The sequence below is a fragment of the Etheostoma cragini genome, chromosome 17, assembly GCF_013103735.1.
Source record: "Etheostoma cragini isolate CJK2018 chromosome 17, CSU_Ecrag_1.0, whole genome shotgun sequence".
Classification (NCBI taxonomy): domain Eukaryota; kingdom Metazoa; phylum Chordata; class Actinopteri; order Perciformes; family Percidae; genus Etheostoma; species Etheostoma cragini.
The window spans coordinates 22,862,719-22,877,749 of NC_048423.1; the positions used below are offsets into that span (position 1 = coordinate 22,862,719).

The 15,031-nt window shown below is 40.6% G+C and overlaps 1 protein-coding gene across 1 annotated transcript in view; it reads right to left on the minus strand.

Moving 5' to 3' along the window:
• Positions 1-6,879, minus strand: part of valopa (vertebrate ancient long opsin a) — a 24,971-nt gene extending 18,092 nt beyond the window's left edge. The window contains exons 1-2 of the mRNA XM_034898839.1: positions 5,990-6,879; positions 886-1,096 (exon numbers count right to left, since the gene is read on the minus strand). Of these exons, the coding sequence (XP_034754730.1) occupies positions 886-1,096; positions 5,990-6,353 (575 nt within the window). The 5' untranslated portion in view covers positions 6,354-6,879. The remainder of the gene's footprint in view (positions 1-885; positions 1,097-5,989) is intronic.
• Positions 6,880-15,031: the final 8,152 nt, after the last annotated feature.

Below are 15,031 nucleotides of genomic sequence, written 5' to 3' on the forward strand. Positions count from 1 at the left end.
TGAGGCAGTTGTGAAGGCAAAAGGGGGTCCAACCCGTTACTAGCATGGGGTACCTAATAAAGTGGCCGGTGAGTGTATGTGTTGGTGGAACCGGTCGCTGTGAAGTTAGTATTGTTTATCCAGCTCATATCTAATGTTTATTTTTCAAGGAGTATAAACCATAGAGTCCGAATCTCTTTTACTCCTGGCCAAGACAGCAACATAAATAAATGTGGCCGTGTCACTGGGCCGGGGCGGTAATGGTAGTGGATGTGGGCTGACTGTGGATGTGTCCTTGGGCGGGGGCTGAAGCCTCGCAGCGCCGGGAGACTGAGGCAGAAGACAGGGGTGTGCTAGCTTGCAGAATTACGATTAGATTAGTCGTCTATCTATACAGTTAACGTTAATGATAAATTTGTGGGTTAACCCAGTATTGTTAACCGTGGTCAAAACAATCATACTAAAATTAACTGTTGAACAATGTCTTACCCACCAAGAATTAGCTAACGTTATACCAGCACCTTTACAGTAGGCACCAAAGCACTTTTCCTCTTTGGTCCCCCTATAGGTTGGAAGCGGAATTGTCCATTACTGTTACCATTACCGTTATTCTTATGTCTCATTACAACAACTTAATGAACCACTGAAACGATTTTGTAAAAAAACTTTGTTGGATCAATATTGAAAACAATCAATTTCAATAAATAAAGTCTCCCTTGTGTTACTGCATTGCAAAGTGGGATTTAATCAATGACAGAATGTTGCCAAACATTTAGTATAACTCTCCCTCTCCTTCTGGTTAATTTTCATAAGAATACCTTAATTTATCTCTGTTTTCTAATGTCTGAAACAGTCATAGCTCTTTCTAGATTACAAACAGAGATAAATAAAATGTTCATTTCTCACCAGTTAGGCTCACAGGTGGTTCCAATCTTGCTTGTAGTGTAACTGTTCCAGCCCAGCACTGGAGGGATGGTGCAGATAAAGGAGAAGGTCCAGACGAACACCAGTCCCAGGACCGCATGCTTCGTTTGCAGTCGGATGTTTCCCAAAGGTCGGCAGACCACGAAGAATCGTTCGAAGGACAGAACAGAGAGGGACCACATGGCCACAATCCCTGCAACAAATAGCAGGATGTCAGTTCGTAGGAGCACAGTTTAACAAGAGCAGTCACATACACACACCACTAGTCCTTGAATTAGTTTTTTGTTACTATGAAAGTCACAAGTCTGTGCTTTTCATGACAGTAATACAGTAATACACCTAAAAAAAGGTTTTCTGCAATGTCTCCGTATTTGAGCACATTGTGTGTGTATTTGCATTCCTTTTGCATTGCTTTCCGCTTTCAAAGTGTATAATTCCATTCTTATTTTTTAGGATTTTGGAACTTATTCAACTGGGATCTCCTAGTTAAGAGATCCCCTGTAGTGTAACCACATTTCTTAATTGTTGACATATGTCCCTTCGGTACTACGCAGATGTAAAAGTGGCAGTATGTTGCTAAAAATGGTTTATAATTTGGTAGAGAGTGGGTGCAGAGTGGGTACATTAAGCTACGTCGTAATAGGCCAAAAAATGCTGAATGTAATTAAGGTAATGAGTCTCTCTCGCAAATTACCTATCTCTTCACAGCCAGGTACTTCTAGTACTTCAGCTCGAGAGGACAAAATAAGAGAGCTGGATTAATAATGTCACACACATTTAAAAAGAGCCTCTGCAAAGGTTCACTCATACAATTAACACCAGTACAATATGTAGCTTTTTAAAGTGGACTAAAACTGACCATCAAAGCGTGTATTTTTCTAGAAAACCGTACTAATGTACTTATCTGTTAAGCACAGCTGCAAGTAGGTAAAAAAACTAAAAAATAAGCAGAAACTGAAAATACTGTCACCCTGTGCAGCATAATAAGCAGATGTGTCAAAAGTATTCACATTCAAAACTGAAGAAGAAGTATGGATACTAGGGTATATCTTTAAAAAGACTTCTGTCAAAGTTGAAGTATCAACTCAAGCCTTTCACTCAAGCAAAAGTGTAAAAGTACTGATTTCAAAACTAAATAACTAACACTAATAATAATAATAACTAGTGTGGGGCCGGGGAAGATGACATTAACACATGTGTTGTCCTACCATCAACACTATTATTGACATTTCTGTCACTTTTTCAATGTTGTGGTTGCTTTTTTTATGTTTTTTCCAGTTATTTGATATTTCTAATGTTTACATTTTCAGCACTTATTTTGAAGGCCCATTTTTTTTTTTTTATAAAAAAAAACTGATAACGGGTCAAATTTGACCCAAGGACAACATGAGGGTTAAGGACAGAAGCTTAGGCGGCGCCACAGCAGCCTGTACCTCCCCAAAAGACAATTTTCTTAAAGCCAAAAAGACTATAATGTCATATTAAAATGTTGTTTCAGCTGCATTCATGCCCATTGAAAATGAACACATTTTAATCAATGCAAATACATTTATGAACCATATACAGTATGTGTACTACTGAGCATTAACATGTGTTTCATGGAGCGGAAGATATGATGACTAGTTCCCTACAAGTATTGTACTGGGGCAAAAATTCAACCTTCAGAGGCATGTTATCAATGGCCTTTCTTGGAATGTAAATTTACATCCTAGCTTAGCTGCAGAAATCTATGAGGGCAACAGATTCACTCTATCCGGATGGCGCGATTTATCTGGATTCTTTTTTTTTTTTTTTTTTTTAACGACAAGCGGAAATGAAAACGAGCTGAGTTGAAATAGAAGTAGCAAGGCTATTTTTTAAAATGTAAGGATTAGAAAGTACAGATAATTGCGTAAAAATGTAAGGAGCAAAAGTAAAAAGTCAGCTGTAAAATAATTAACCCCACTAAAGTTTATACCCAAAGTTTTCACTTAAGTAAGGTAAAAAAGTATTTGTACTTTGACACCTCTGATAATAAGTAGAGCATCCATCCTATTCACATCCAGATCCATACACCATGTTTCTAGTGATGATTTTAGTGTCATATGAGCATGTTAAGTGCAGTAGCCCAGTCTATATGAATTCAATGTAATGTACAGTTGGTCTGGCAAAGACCCATATGGGACATTGTAACTCATAATAACTACGGACACAAAGCTCCACAGTCATTTAAATGGACAATTCTTTGATAATATTCTCATAGAGGGAGATTTTCTACTGAGCCTTTATTTTAAATGAATGTTTTCTGTTGTTAATAAATATGGCAGTTTGACAGTCTGTAATAAAGACATCCTGTGACTTCCTGTGTCACTTCTCTGTAAGATGTCAATATGAGATTGTACAAACCTTGTTACTGTATCCAAAAAGGAGCCTTTGCCCGAATAAATCAGCTGTTAATATTATTTTGATCCAATGTACTGAAGGTGCTCACAATCCCAATTGGGGAACCTTCAGCTTCAGCAGAGACCACAAAAACAATCCATTGACTAATTCCAAATGTGTGACTCCACATATCATTTTTTTAATATCTTAATGAAATCATGAGAATGACGCTAGAGGCGCTCCCATCATCTCTTGTTTAGTATAAGGTCATCATATACCTCAGTCCGAGCTTTTTCCCATCTTGACATTCCGACAGATTTTGTAATAAATCTCTGTACAATTACGCAAGTACTGTACTTAAGTACAAATTTGAGGTGCTAGAATCCTTTCTTTTCATGCTACTTTCTACTTCTACTCTACTACATTTCGGAGAGAAATATTGTACATGCATCTGACCGCTTTAGTTACTTGATACTTCACAAATTAAGGTTTTTGCACACAAAACACAAGTAGTTTATATAAAAACAAGGTTTAATTATAGCTAAAACTACATAATAACATATAGGCCTACAGTTCACTACAGAATATGATTAGCAGATTAAATTCAGATCTGTTTTGATTATTTCCAGTTTCAAAATGTAAGTTATTTTTTCTGCATGAGTGCCTTTACTTTCTATACATTAAGTAAAATTTCCTGATGGTACTTGCATACTTTTACTTAAGTAACATTCTCAATGCAGGACTTTTATCTTGTAACAAAGTGTTTTTCCAGTGTAGTATTAGTGCTTTGACTAAAGGATCTGTATCCTTCTTCTACTACTTGTGACCCTGAAAGATCCGGAGTCTGCAAAAAAGGGGTCTGTGACTAAAAATTGAGACATTGTCTTGTCTTTTCAGAGCTTTCTATTCTATGGGAGGATTCAGTTAATTGAAGCTGGATCATAGGTTCAGTGAGTGTCTTTTTATTTCTCACGCATCAGCATTCAATCCACACACACATTTTCACACATCATTCCTTGCTGTCCTGTCATGTCTGTAATCAGCTGCTCTCATCAGCTGATCTCATCTATTCAATAGCTCAGCAAAACACCTACGTTGTAAGCCTATCATCTGCTGCCGCCTCTGTTTAAATAGGATTCTCTCTCTGCAGTCATGCTGCTGTCATGTGCACGGTGCGCTCACAGCTGGTTAAAAACTGTTCTCCGCTCCGTTACTGTCAGCTGTCATTTCAGTACAAACCTTTGCAAATGGCAAACCCCCCCCATCCCCTATCACCGCCAGTCATCGCAGCTCCATCAGCTCCAACAGCTGCATCAGAATCATCAGCCGCTACCATCACCAGTATCTGGACTCCATTGGGGGATTTAGTTTGCTGCTGGTCCTAAGTTAATAAACTCCCTGTAGATTCTAAGCGCCAAAGACTTCCGACCAAGACTTAAATAGTATGTATTCTGTTACAATAGACATCTATCTTTACTTTATTTAATGTTATTGGCGGTCACGGTGCTGGTAACCTACTTATGCCAAGTCATGCAATGTAGTTTGTGAGAAGGCTCCTCAGCATGCTTTGAATTCTGCTTTGAAGACTCACACTGGGCTTTTGTTACTGATCCTAAAGTCTGTTTTTATGCAGGTACAGTTTTCAAAAATCTACACTGTGGGCTTGTAAAAATACGGGTGAGTTACCCTGAGTAGCACACTGTGGTGACTTTTTCGACTTTTGCCTGAACTAAAGGAACTTTCCTGTCTCTTATCTTCAAAATGTATACCCGGCATTGACTTTGACCACTCTAACGTCCGCTATGTCAATCCTTTTGTTTTAGCATTATGTAATGCAGATTACACTTGCAGAGCTCCATTATGGGGGATGAGATTGAAAGAATGCCTCATACAAGCTGAAATAGATTTACAAAATTATTTTCTAGAGCGGATTAAACAAGATTTTCACATTTAAACATTTTGTATAATCATTCCCATGTTGTTACTGTTTATGCTGCACTATATATTGTTTTATTTATCCACCGTGTTATCACCTGGCCAAAAAATACACCGGAGAATATCGCAAATTACACTTTTTGGTGTTAGTTGAAGTACAAAAATCAGTAGAAAACTGCACATTATACTGTAACTGTCATTCTTTTTTAGTGGTGCCTTTTATATTCAACTGTTCAAATTGTTCAATAAAAGAATGTTGGAAATGATTTCCTTAGTTTGTTTTAAATTCAACAAGCAGATTGTTGTATTTTAGCTGAACACTGAAAGCAGCAGTAAAGCAAAACTGATTTAATTTCTGTTTATCACAAGTTTACATTATTGCATATTGCATATGACCCTCCAATGGTGACTTTAAGTATGCTTCTCTGACATAGTAAGGGTTGCTTACTTTACAACAACAATCATGTTGATGAAAATTCCCAATGCAAGATATGACTGCGTAAAAAGAAACTGAGCAAAGTTACTGACTTCACTTTTAAATTTCGGCAACAGTTGTAGATGAAGTGATTTGTCAATTTTATTTTACCTCCCTCCCAGATTCTCTAACTTATGAATAGATGTTGAAGTCAGTCTGAGGATGTTTAATGTGGAGCTGTTAGTCATCACATCATTACAATATGTGGATTTAAAAAAGCTTGGAAACTTACACCTAGACACCCAGTTGTGGACGTTGTCATAAGCATGCCCTATAATTACAGCACCAGAAAGACAATAAAACAAGTAAACCTACCGAAAAAAGTGACAGCAAACCCCTCCAGGACGCAAGCCCACCTCCCAAGAAAGAAATAACCCCTGGAGTTTGTCAGGAAACTTATTACTCCACCGGTGAGGGAGACCAAAAAATCAGCGATTGCCAAATTAACAATAATATAGTTCAGGGGCTGGCGGAGCTGTTTGTACTTGAAAGTGACCAACATGACGAGGAAGTTTTCGCTCAGAGACACGGAGGTGACGAAGAACATGAACACAGCCAGGAAAGTGAAGTTCCATGGCGCAATGTTCCTGATGGGTCCTTTAAACGGGTCATCGGGAGTGAAGAGTTCAGCCGCTGGCGTGTAGGAAACAGCGTTCACTGACAGACTTAAAGTATCCATGGTCTATACCCAGAGTGTAAGCCACACTAACTGAGGGGAAGATCCTGTTTTTGTTTTTTCGCACACTCCCAACTTCACGTGGAGTCCCTCCTGCACAGCGCGCGCTCACTAGTCTGCGTTAAACTCGCTGCCTGCGCTGCGGAGCATCCCGTGCGCCCTGGGACTCTTCTTTTACAAAGTTTTTGTGTTGAAATCCTTATTAGCTGATGTGCATATTGCAACTCGGGAGAGAGTAAAATAAATCCGCGAGAAATGTTGAGTTGAGCTGATGGAAAGCGTGGGTAGAGCTACATGTGAGAGCGGAGAACTGGCGGTGCATACGGTGCGGGCGGAGGCGATGTTTTGGAAAGCGCTGGCATCAAACGCGTGAATAACCGGCATGTGGCATCCTGGAAGCTCTTATATAGACGGCTCCGGCATCACTGCTCTGCTGCCCTCCAGGAGAGGCGTCAGGACGCCACGCGCCCTCTTCATGTGAGCTCCCTTGCTTTACGCGCTGCGGAAACCGATGACCACAAAGTCTCCAAGCTCGACGCACACTCCGGGTGGATCCGGAGTGTTGTTTTATTTTTAACAAAGATCAATTCAACTTTGTCCTTTTTATCACAAACAATGAATCACACTCAGCATGAGTCATACACCAAATAAGTTTTTTTTGCGCTCAATTACACTTTGAGATCTGGTGGCTTTGCTTTTTCCAGTGCGCAATTCATTAATCCTGCCTAATTAGGCATTCAGCAGGTTCATTGGTCACGATGGGCGTTGTTGTATTATTGCAAATGAAGTAGGTTAAGCGCAGCAAAAAACGTAAAGCTTTGAGTGACATCGGGTCAAACACCTGCGTGGTCAATTGCATTGCATCGATCAAATCGAGCCATCTAATCAACTTGGCTGTACTCTTTGCTCGGAGGTCTTTTAATGTAATTATGACATACACGTATTACAAAAAGCGGTGCAATTAAGTGGTTAACTCAAGAAAAACAGGCTGGGCTTTGATTGTTCTAGACAACCCCCACCACACACACAGACACAGAAACACACACACACACACACACACACACCACCACCACCATAATACTCACTAATCATCTTATGAGCTAAAAGTGCAATTTCTGCCCTTTCTTTGCGAATTCTAAACAGAAAAATGTTAATGTGATTGAATGCAAACCCCTGAGTCTTCACTAAGCACACATGAACAGTGAAAATCATGAATTATAATCATGTGCAGAACAAATGACCCATTGCACTTGCTTGGTTAACAGTGTACTGCTTCTCTCTGCACCTCACACATTGCAGCTTTACATGTAAGCTAAAATAACAATAACAATAATAATAATAATAATGCTCTCGAAAAGGTTACGGGAAACACTAAATGTATTTTGAAGTGTCAATGCACCACTCTGCCCTCACGCCTTTCACCATGCTAATTCACTGTTTGATTGCTGTCTGTTTATAGCCCTCAACCCACATAATCATTTTACGATGGGGAAAAAAATGCTGAGTGTGCACAAAGCATGGACATTATCTGCATTCAAAGAGGTCATTTCATTTTTTTTGTGATCACATTTTTTTAAATTTATTGTGGAAAAGTAAACAACAACAAACAATTACAAACAATGCACTAAGACAGAGAGCGCGTCCCAGGGCCAGAAATAAATTAAAATAGAACATAGAGAGGAAAGACAGGAGGAGGGAGACAAAAACAAGACACACAGAAGCATACACTCCCAAACACATACAAAAACAGACATATACACAGATAGATCCAAGACAAGGAACCCCACACGGCTACAGCCCGGACTTCACAGCCTCAGCAAAGTGTCCAGATTTTTTTTGCGGCGCATATACACCACATCCAGGTAGGCAATGGTCCATGCTTGATAGACAGGTCGTGGGGTGTTTTCCAACGGGTTGCTGTCATCTTCTTTGCACCTATAAGTCCTGCAAATAGAGCATGTTTTCAAGTTCCAGAGAGTTGAAAGACTGACAGAGTCAAGACATTGACAGCAACAGGTGCAGTAACATTAATCAAGGCAGAGATTTTGGATGCAATACTGTTCCAGAACCAACTAACGGGAAAGCGCTACCAGACTATGTGAAGATATGTACCTTGTGCTTTTATTAGGCAGAGAGTGCATTAAGGGCTGTCAATTATTTTTATTAATAGGGGGTGAGATATGCCCTATGAATGAAATTGTTGTGAATCTGCTGATGGTCTGGTTTGCGTGACACTTCTGGAATGCTAGACTATACATCATGCCAGTTGAGATCAATACTCAGGCCTGGGCCATCGCGATAAGGCCTAGATACGATCCCACAGTTCTTAGGGTGCACAGTAAATAACTTTCGGATAGGACGGTTGGGCAAAGGCCTCTGCCAAGGTAAAAGAAAAAAGAGGAACGTGGTAGATAGAATTCTTTCTGAAGGTCAGAAAAAGGCAATAAGCCAACTTTGCTAAAAATGAAGTCCCCTTCGGCTGTTATCAGCCTCCCTTCAATCAGGAGTGCTGTATGTGCCAGTTACAAGCTATAAGGCAGTGTGTTTCAGCAAATCTTGATAGTCTTGACAAGATGTGAGATAATGGGGCCAACGCTTTAGTTTGCACTGTTTGTTAGAAACATTGGTTAAAAGAATGTCATGGAGTGACCAAGGCTCTGTCATAGCACTCTCTAAGGTACGCCAGTAAACCCACATCTGGGTTAAACCAGGTGAGAATGGGCCTCAACACAAATGACTAGAAGTAATGTTTGAAGTCGGCCTTTAAAGATAATTTAGACACAGCTGATTGTAATTTACACCAGGAGGGGAGAGCGGTAGCATAGAGCTCACAAAATTAATCCTTGGTAAAACATTCATTTTAACCACTGAGATACAGCCTGGAATCAACATGGGGAGACACAGCCACTTTTCCATATTTTTCAAGACGTTGTTCAGAAATAGTTATGTTAATTTATCTGGTTTAAGTTGGGGAAAATCTTGATGCCTAAATATTTAAACTGCTTAACATTGGGGATGTTAGTAGGGATGATTGAACTGCGGGCCGAGTCATTTTAATGAAGTAGTGCTAATAAACCTCCATACTCCTCGCACAATGATAGAAGGTGAGAAAGAAACCAAGAGGGGTTCTCAAAAAAAAAAAAAACAGAACCTAAAGCTATTCTTTTGGCCATATTTTGGTTCTATAGTTTAACAACTTACTTTCTAGAAAGGGTATCTATGTTTAAATATGAGTTTTAATTAGTGTCATGTAAATACGTTTGTGACAATAGTTTTGTGGCTATTTGGGAGACAGGGAAGAAGGGGCCTTTTTTTGTTAATGTTGAGTCCTAGGCTCCCCTAGACTGGGGCGTAACACAGAGGCTCCAGAGAAATGACAAATAATGCAATACTTAAGTGGCAGCTTTGGCGGGAGGATTTTTTTTGGGGAGTTGGGTCTTGTTAAGACTCGGGCTGAGGGGTTAGAATACAAAGCTTTAATGATGCCTATGAAAGTTTTACCAAAGCCCATTTTCTCTAAGACTGACCATAAAAATGAAGTTAGTCTTTTAACTTAGGTTCTTGAGCAGGGCCACGCCTAAACCACACCTCCAATCACAGACAACCTACATGTACCGTGCTGTGCAGCCAGCCTCGTTTTTTCTCTGATTGCTTGACGCAAGAAGGTCAGCGTTCCATGCTCTCCATCATGGATCCAGAGATATAGCTAAGCTCACCAGATGTCGACAACGATATTTACAATGATCTATTCGAAACAGGGTATGTTTCAGTCACGCCACAGCAGTCCTACCCCTGTCCTGTGACTCAACAGAGCCGCTTGCGGTCACCATGCCTCGACTTCACCCGGATCTCCACTCCTCCGTCAAAAGATCCCCAGCTCCCCACGGCTCTCAGGCTTCTTCCCCTCAGTCTGCAAGGTCAGAAAATCAAGGCTGCAGGGTCAGCGTCTACCTTTTCCTCCTTATGAGCCTTCCTCTCGTAGACGAACCCGCTACTCTCCTCAGCGCCGCGCGTACTCCTCCATAGCGCGTCCGTCTCTACCGCCACTCAAAGGTCCCTCAGTGGAAAAGGCATTCCCTTCTGTCGCAACAACGATAAAACCACATTGTTTCGGCTCTACCTTACCTCCATTGCTACCCCAGAGGCAGTAATGACTCTGGCACTTCCAGGTCCCCCGCCAGCGTCGACTATGACCCGCGGCGTCACGCATGACGTCACAGGGCCTCGACAGCCACAGCATGCATCACCATCTCCCCCTAGGGGAGGGACAGGTTGTATTTCCCCATGTGTCTGCTACCTCCAAGTCTGTCATGGCTCACGTGATCTCTACGTGACTGTGACTGTTATTGCCACTGTTCATATATAAGATCCCAACTGGCCCCGTCAGACACTCCCTACCAAGAGCCTGGGTCTGTCCAAGTTTTCTTCCTAAAAGGGAGTTTTTCCTTGCCACTGTCACACTGCTTGCTCTTGGGGGAACTCCAAGAACTGATGGGTCCTTGTAAATTATAGTATGATCTAGACCTACTCTATATGTAAAGTGTCTTGAAATAACTCGTCAGGATTTGCGTTGCTTTCCACTGTGGTTTTAAAGTTCAAATCAAAGGCCTGCAGTCAGCGATGCTAGCTGGGCGTGGATAGCAGTTAGCTTATTTTCGTTGTCGAGGCCCATCTGTTGAATCTGAGAATTGATCTGAGCAAAACGTGGTTCAAGGTAGCTTTTCTGTTTCTCCAGCAATGCCTCTGCAATGGCGTTCGTCTTGCTGCGCTGGTTTCTGTTCTTGTTTGCCATTTTACTTAAACTCTAACAAGCACAAATTGGTAAAATATCAAAGTTGGAACCATATAAAACAACTAATTGTAGAGCAAGGAGCTACACTTTACGCCGCCATCTCTTTCCACCCGATCACATGACTCCAAAGGTGTCATTTCTCTTCAAACCAGAGGTGTCAAAAGCATTCACACTCAATTTAATTCAATTCAATTTTATTTATAGTATCAATTCATAACAAGAGTTATCTCAAGACACTTTACAGATAGACCACACTCCAGAATTTACAAGGACCCAACAGTTCTAGTAGTCTCCTCCAGAGCAAGCAACAGTCCAACAGTGGCAAGGAAAAAACATTCATTAATTAAGTAGAAGTATACATGCTAGGGTTTGAAAAGACTTCTTGAAGTATTAACTTAAGCTTTTTACTCAAGAAAAAGTGTAAAAGTTCTGGTTCAAAACTACTCAAAGTATAAAAGTAATAGTAATGTAAGGGGGAAAAGACGCCATTAAGCAAAGAAGCTTAGGCGGCGCAACAGGGGACTATGGTGCACTACCCCACCTCCCCCAAAAAACATTTTTCTAAAGGCCACAATGACTACAATGCAGGGCAGTAAATTAACACCCGCTCACCCGCCAAATGCGAGTGAATTTCGCGATTGGCGGGTAACACTGACCATTTTCCCGCCATGTTGGCTGGTAGCCAATGAGAATCGAGTGATTCACACGCGTAACTATTGGTAAGCAGGGTGCACAGTTGCTTATGGCCCGGACCAATCAGGGGCCCGTATAACAGGAAGACATTGATTGACAGCCGGGGCCCCCTTCTTGCATTTTTATTACTCGCAACAATCCCAGCAGTCCGACATGCAGCCGCTGACCAAGCGGGAGGGGGAGCAGGTCTAATTAATTTCCTTGTTTCTGATATGAAGACATGGAGTGCGTACAGCAAAATACGTATTGCCAACTTGCAAACATTTTAACATCAATGTAACGTTTTTTCCCAATAATGTTGCTGCTGCTTTGTTCCCCCAACGACTGACGCATAAACACACACAACCCCACATGGTGGATGCAGGAAAAACTGCAGACGAGATGTAGAGGATGACTTAAATTGAGCTGAACTACATTATTGAAAGTGCAATGATAAGTTAAAATCTAATATGTACTTTATCAAACCCGCCACAGTGGCGGGTGGATTTAAAAATAACAATGATTTGAGGTGGTCAAAAAAGTTAACTCCATGCCCTGCGATAATGTTACATTAAAATGTAAATGTTGAAAAATGTGGGATGCAGCGGTTTCAGCTGAATTAATGCCCATTGAAAATCATTGCATTTTTGTAAAATGCAAATACTACTGAGCATTAATGACCATGTGTTTCATGGAGCAGAAGATGATGACTAGTTCCCTATTAGTGTTGTAAAAAAAGTCCAACTTCAGAGGCATATTATCAATGTTTTTTTATTGGAATATAATGTATCCAAGCTTATCTGTAGGAATCTGTGACGGCAAAGGATGCAAGATAACAAAACTAGACAAGAAAATCGCCTATGGTTGGTTGGGACATTTGGCTGGAGTTCTCCTGAGTCTCTGCCACGGACATCTTCATACTAAGTTACACTCGTCTGCTATTTCCTTGCTGGAGTGTGACGTGATTGGTGTTATGTGCCGGTGTGATGGATCGCGTACAAACCAATAGGGTGTCGGAATTGTGTGTACTGTATATGTTTATACTTCTCATCCAACTGCAATCAAATTCACTCTATCCGGATGGTGTGATGTAGCTGGGTTTTTTGAACGATGACAAGCCAAAATGAAAACAAGCTGAACTGAAATATTGAGAAACAAGGCTATTTTTTAAATTGAAGTAGTAGAAAGTACAGATGATTGCGTGAAAATGTAAGGAGTAGAAGTTAAAAGTATGCCCTATAATAATTACACCAGTAAAGTATGTACCCAAAATGCAAGCAAGGTATTCAAGTATTTGTACTTTGTTACTTTACACCTCTGACTATAGCATCTGCAGTGTATTTTAGTGGTTTTGGAGAATGGTGATTTAGATGCTCGTCAGCCTAGCTTAACTAGTCAGGTTCAAACTGTCCACACAGCTTCTCTAAGACAGAAAGGAAAATATCTGTTACTGGAAGGTTTGGTCATACTGAGGAAATGTCTAGTCAATAACTCAAGGGGCCTGTAAAGAAGGTTATGATCCTATGACAATCAATAGTGGTGCACTGAAGAGTTGCAGCTGACATTAAAGAACTCACAAAGTAAAAAATGTATTTTCCAAGTGTTAAATGGGTCCTTGTGTTAATTGTTCATTCATCTATTGTTACGCAAACCAAATGTAAAAAAACAATTACACAATGTTGAGTATTTTCCCATTATAATCATATTCTGTTCTCTTCCCCGGAAACGGTTTCCAATGTTGACCACTCATCCTGCACTCGGGGCGTTTCTAATGAATGTCCAATTAAAAAGTTTAATCAAGTTTTTATGTCCCTGCCCCATGACTAAATCCTACCTTTTACCGATCGGGACTGGCTACATCCGTAGGGACGGACAACTAGCTAGCAGAGCTCAGTATTGAACCAAACCCTACACATGTTTTTGTGGTCCATTCAAATGCAACATATTTGATATATAGCTCAAACTATTTGGTTTGGACCAGATGGGTCTCCATAAACATACAGTTTGCACTGTAAGGCACAGAATGAGGACTCAAAAAGGATCGTGAGTTTCAAAAAGATAACAGGAATTAAAGATTCGTTTCATCAAAGAAATCAGATCATATCTTACAAACATGTTATTTGTGTTTTAGATTCCCCTTTCATGTTAACTTAGCCAGAACTTGAAGGTGAAGTCCATGTCCGGACAGCACTTTTCCGTAGAGGTTAATCACCTCCCAGCTGTCTCCACCTCTGCCCAGGCTTTGATCTAGTTCTGGCTTGTAGAAGCCAGCTTTTCACACCTCAGCAGCCATTACGTAAATGAGGATTTATCACCGGGGCTGCCTAACCAGACCCCTGCATGACCGCTTTTTGTTTGGCAGGTGTTTATAAGTGTCATTACCAAGTCCAACCTTGCTCGAGAAGAGTCAAAAGAACATATTAAATTAGTTTTCCTCCAAACTTTTTCCAAATTCTTTTCCATGATTTGCTTTACATATGGCAGCATTTACTCTGAAGCAGCATTTCTTTGTACACCACTTGATTACATTTTTTTGCGTGAACACCTTCAAGCTGACACTCTACGTTGGTGCAATGACTCAAACCACAAAAAAAGACCAAATGCTAACAATACTGAAGAAATGGCCATAGGTTCCAAAGCTACATCACTGGGGTTTTGCAGTGTTGATGATTTCAACCTTGTTGTGTTAACAGACAACTCAATTCCATCTCATCCCACATCTCTATTACATGTTCATCAGGCTTCCAGCAGGGCAGTGACCTGTGGAATTGGCTGGTCTAACGGTTTCACCGAAGGCTCAGGAGGGAAAGGAAATGCATGCCCATGGGGGAAATCTTGAGAAGGGCAGGCAACGGAAGGATGGTCTTACCATGGACAAATTAGTGGTCGTTCCACCAGCAAGCTATTACACTGTAGATGTGGTGAAAAAAACGGAAAAACCCATTCACACTGTTTTTCAGATTAAATGACGGTCCATTGGGCATGGAAAAACTGTATCAGTAGGATTAGTAAGTAGAAGAGATAGATACAAATGTATTAATGGCACTCATAAATGTAGCACACTTAACATATACAGAATTTCAATTTTCCTAATTGAAAGGGTGGTGTCTTCTTTTAACCTTCCTCTGGTGTTAGCTTTCTGCCATCTGAAGTGTTAGCGGGTCATTTTGGACCCGTGTATTAAATTAGCCATAAAATACCCTAAAAACAATCTTTT